General features: G+C 48.4%; 1 protein-coding gene across 1 annotated transcript in view; it reads right to left on the bottom strand.

Moving 5' to 3' along the window:
• Positions 1-5,252, bottom strand: part of SPTBN4 (spectrin, beta, non-erythrocytic 4) — a 118,939-nt gene that overhangs the window by 72,757 nt on the left and 40,930 nt on the right. Inside the window, exons 4-5 of the mRNA XM_011952541.1 lie at positions 2,303-2,394; positions 465-545 (exon numbers count right to left, since the gene is read on the bottom strand). Of these exons, the coding sequence (XP_011807931.1) occupies positions 465-545; positions 2,303-2,394 (173 nt within the window). The remainder of the gene's footprint in view (positions 1-464; positions 546-2,302; positions 2,395-5,252) is intronic.

Genomic DNA, 5,252 nt, shown 5'->3' with positions numbered 1-5,252 from the left:
TCTTGAACTCCTGACATCAGGTGATCCACCCGCCTCAGCCTCCCAAAGTGCGGGGATTACAAGCATGAGCCACCGTGCCCGGCCTGAGAAAGCCTTTTCTGATAGGAGGAGGTGCTGGGTACACAGCAGCATGGACAGTAACAGGGGACCGAGCTTCCTACCCTGCCGGCAGGCTGTGCACATGTGTGGGTATCTGTGTGTGTGCACACATCTGTGCGAGGGCTTGTGTGTGTCCATGTGTGCACAGGGTATGTGGCCTGGGCAGGAGCCTGTGTGGGTGTTCCTGTGTGTAAATGTGCAGGACATGTGTGTGAAGGGAAAGAAAAGTGTATGTGTGTGTAGAGGTGAAGGGATGGGTCTTTATGTCTGTGTGTGCCATCTACACACGTACATGTACAGGTGTGCAGCTGCAGGGATATGGGAGGGTGCAGGGCAGGGCTGGGCTGCCCCAGGCCGAGTGGTACCTGTGCCGGTGAATGAGGGCATTGAAGGCCAAGCCATCCCGCCAGCTGGTGGTGAAATTCTGGATGTTTACCTCAGGGTAACTGGAAGTGTGAAGGGAGAAACGGGGGCAGAGATGGGAAGAGTTAGGAGGGAAGAAAGAGGGAAAAAGAGGGAGACCGAATGATAGGGAAGGAAGGTGAGAGAGAGGGGGTAGAACATCGAAAGATGTATGGGTGGGTGGGTGTTGGGTGGTTAGAGAGAGAGATAGGTAGATACATAGATAGATGATAGATAGGAGATAGATAGATAGATAGATAGATAGATAGAGGTTGATAGATGATAGATATATAGATTGATAGAAGATATATAGATAGATAGATAGATAGATAGATAGATAGATAGATAGATAGATAGATAGATAGATAGATAGGCAGACAGACAGAGGGAGAGGAGAGGAAAAGAAGCAAAAGAAAGAAGAGAGAAGAGAGGGAAGGAGAGGAGGAAGCAGAGAGATAACAAGACAGGGAGAGAGCAAGATATAGACAGAGATGGGGAGAGAAAGGAGAGGAGAGAGAAAGGAGACATGAAGGAAGAGAAAAGGAAAGGAGGAAAGGAGAGAAGGAGGGAGGAGAAAAGAGATAAGTACAAGGAAAAGCAGACATAGAGATAGACAGACACGTGGAGAAACAGATGGCAAAAGTCCCCATGATCTCCCTTGCAAGACAGACAGCTCAGAAGGATGAGAGTCGGAGAAGCCCACCTCCATCCCATACCTGCCCCTCTCTCCATCCTCCTAGGGGCTGCTCTACAGAGAACAATTGCGTTTCAGGTCTTACTGCTCCCTGCAGGGCAGAGAGTTTGGGGCCCAAGGGAACCTGCCCAGTAGAGCCTGCACTCCACCCTGCCACCAGCTCAGCTACACTGAAGGGACTCAGGACTTTGAACTTTCCTATGTATGCCCTGTGAGGCAGAAGGGTGATGCTCATAGCGGGAGAGGGTGGCCAGAGCTTAGACATAGCGCTGAAGGTCCACATAGGTGAATGTGAGATCTCTTGAAATGCAGGATGAAATGGGATGGGGGACAGAGAGAAGAGAGCAGGCTGGGGACAGTTCACCTCTTTCCAGCATTGGTCTCTGAGGAGTCCAAGAGCTCTATTTTATTTTTATTTATTTATTTGTTGGTTATTTATTTTCCAGACAGGGTCTTGCTCTGTAGCCTAGGCTGGAGTGCAATGGCATGATTGTAGCTCACTGCACCCTTGAACCCCTGGACTCAAATAATCCTCCCATCTCAGCCTCCTGAGAACCTGAGAAGCTACGACTATGGACGTGTGTCAAACAACAACAACAAACCAACTTTTTGTAGAGATGGGGTCTTGCTATGTTGCCTAGGCTGGTCTCAAAGCCCTAGCCTCAAGTAATCCTTCCACCTCATTCTCCCAAAGTGATAGGCATGAGACACTGTGCCCAGTGAGGCCAAGAGTTCTACATTTGAAACTGGGTGGGGTGCAGTGGTCCCAGCTACTTAGGAGGCTGAGAAGGGAGGATCACTGGAACCTAGGAGGTCAAGGCTTCAGTGAGCTATGATCATGCCACTGCACTCCAGCCCGGGTGACAGAGCAAGACCCTGTCTCTAAGTAAATAAATACATTTGAACCTGTCCTTCCAGCATGTTAGGAAGGATTATTAGTCAAGGCTGGAGTAGTGGATATATTTTATTTACCAGTTGGTTAGCTTCAGATGTAACTTTTTGACTCTGAAGGCATGGGCTGCCTCTTGAGCTCTTGTCTGGGAAGGAACTGCAGAGGTTAGGGGACCACATGCCTAACCTCCTAAGGAAGGTGGTGGGGGTGCTTACCCAGCTGTCTTCATCTGACACCACAAGAGCAGAGCATCCTTGGCTGAGCGTGTCTCTCTGTTGTCCTCAGTCTCAATTTTGATGACTTGAATCTGTGAAGATACAAAAAATGGCTACCAGGGCCTGGAGAGCTTGAGGCTTGGAGACACCCCCCACTCACCATCTGCTACCAGAGAGGGTGGCAGGTGACAGATGAGATGGGGGAGGCAGCTTCTAGCTTGGAGTCGGGGTTCAGGAGTGTGAGGATAAGTTCTGGAGTGGGCCAGGACATCCACAATTATGGGAGCAGTTAGGACTCAGGTCTCAGTTTGCAAGGAAGCCTCCAAACTGAGCATCTGGGCCACTTTCTTGGTCTAAGTCACTGCTGCCTCCTGCCTAGGCTAGTGTGGTGGCCTTCATGCTGATCTCCCCACTCCTGCATCCACAATCTGTTACCCACATGGCAGAGAGAGGGACCCTGCGAACACTCAAATCAGATCCTTGCTCCTCTTATCAACACCCTCCGTATCTCTGTTTCATTCAAGGTAAAATTGAAAGTTTCCATAATCTCCCTTCAGTAAATTGATGACCTCATCTTGAACAGCTCACTCCACTCCATACCTGCTGGCCTCTTCCCTGAATCATGAGCATTCTCCCTCCTTGGTCCTTTAGCCCTGGCTGTTCCCTCTAACCAGAACATCCTTTCCCCAAGTCGCACATGGCTCCAACCTCCTTCAGGTCTTTACTCAAATGTGACCTTCTCTGTAAGGCCTTCACTGACCATTTGATTTTAAATCTCATCACACACCCAAATTTCATATCCCCTTCCCTGTTTTATTATCTTCTTAGCATTTACCACAGCCTATACATTTTATCTTTTCATCAGATTTACTGCTTTCCCCACTAAAATGTAAAAGCTCCAGGACCACAAGGATGTTTACCTGTTTTGTGCACTGTTGTATCTCACTTAGTAGTGTTTGATAAAGTTCTGAATGGCCTAGAATCTAGAGTGGATTCTAGAGCCTAAGGTGAGTATCTGAGACTTGGGTCCTGGATTTAGGAACTAGGTTTGGCATGTGGGTTTCAAGGGAAAGAACCAAGACCCTTCCAAGGAGGTCCCAGCCCGTACTGCAAGGCTCCAGCTGCCAGCAGAGATCTCCCACTCTCATGATCTCATTCCTCAATTTTGTACTGACAGTGTCCGTACCTGTCTCCAGTGTCTCTTTGTCCCCTGAGCTCCATGCCCAGGACCCAGTGGACTCCTAGATGTCCCCCAGCTCTCCAATGTCCTGGACCCATAACCACTGGACCCATTTCAAACTGGCCCTCAGGGTGTTCCTCAAACCTGCTCCTTCTACCTGTCCCTATCTCAGGGCAGCCCCATCATCCTCTAGTCCCCAGGTCAGAGCTCTGAGTCTTCCCCTGGACACCCTCTCCCTCTCCCCTCCCATAAGGCCTGTCCACTCCACTCCCTGAGTGTCTCCCTAGCCCCTGCCCCCTTTTGCCTCCACATAGTCCCACCCTGATCCAACTTCATCCTCCTCCCTGGGCTCCTGGCTCCCAATGTTGGTGAACACCTCCAACCCAGAAGGATCTTTCTTTTCTTTTCTTTTCTATCTTTTTTCTTTTCCTTTCTTTTCTTTCTTTCTTTCTTTTTCTTTCTTTCTTTCTTTCTTTCTTTCTTTCTTTCTTTCTTTCTTTCTTTCTTTCTTTCTTTCTTTCTTTCTTTCTTTCTTTCTTTCTTTTTTTCTTTCTTTCTTTCTTTTCTTTCTTTTCTTTCTTTTTTTTTTTGAGACAGAGTCTCACTCTGTCACCTAGGCTGGAGTGTGTGGCGCAATCTAGGCTCACTGCAAGCTCCACCTCCCGAGTTCACGCCATTCTCCTGCCTCAGCCTCCCGAGTAGCTGGGACTACAGGCACCCGCCACCATGCCCAGCTAATTTTTTGTAATTTTAGTAGAGACGGGGTTTCACCATGTTAGCCAGGATGGTCTTGATCTCCTGACTTCGTGATCCACCCGCCTCGGCCTCCCAGAGTGCTGGGATTACAGGCGTGAGCCACCGCGCCTGGCTCTTTTCTTTCTTTTCTTTCCTTTTTTCCTTTCTTTCTTTTCTTTCTGAGATGGGGTTTCGCTCTTGTTGCCCAGGCTACAGCGCAATGGTGCGATCTCAGCTCACTGCAACCTCCGCCTCCCAGGTTCAAGCGATTCTCCTGCCTCAGCCTCCTGAGTAGCTGGAACCACAGGCATGCACCACCATGCCCAGCTAATTTTTTAAAAATTTTAAAGGTCTCATTAAGTTGGCCAGGCTGGACTCACACTCCTGGCCTCAGTGTTCCTCCCACCTCAGCCTCCCAAAGTGCTGGGATTATAGGCCACTTCACCTGGCCCTGCATAGCTTTTTACACTTCTTCTCTAACTAGAACTGGTCCTTTTTCCATACATGTCTTCTTTACATATTTATGTATTTATTATGCATCATTATGCATTGGATCCCTCTCTCGTCCACCAATGTTTTGCCATTAATCCCGTGGCTGCCCAGGCACAGTGGCTCATGCCTGTAATCCCAGCACTTTGGGAGGCTGAGGCGGGTGGATCACTTGACGCGAGGAGTTCGAGACCAGCCTAGCCAACATGGCAAAACACTGTCTCTACTATTATTCATTATTCTTCTCACCACAATGTAAGCTCCTAAAAGGCACATCTTTGTCTATTTGTCTCTATACTGGATCAAGATTGCCTGGATTCTAATTTCAACTCCAACACCCAGCTATGTGTGATCCTAGGCAGATGACACCTCCTATCTGGGCTTCCATTTCCTCACTGGCAAAATGGGCTAATAAATAGTGTCTAATTTATGGGGTTGCTATGTGTATTAAATGTCAAGTGCTTAGAACAGTGTTTGGAACAGGGTGGATACATGATTATCGTGATGGTGGTGATATGACAATTACTTTCATCATTATTTTCATCC

This window comes from Colobus angolensis, unplaced genomic scaffold (assembly GCF_000951035.1).
Source record: "Colobus angolensis palliatus isolate OR3802 unplaced genomic scaffold, Cang.pa_1.0 Scaffold34, whole genome shotgun sequence".
NCBI lineage: Eukaryota > Metazoa > Chordata > Mammalia > Primates > Cercopithecidae > Colobus > Colobus angolensis.
The sequence above is the reverse complement of the archived record's forward strand: the minus strand, read 5'-3'. Positions and strand labels throughout refer to the sequence as shown.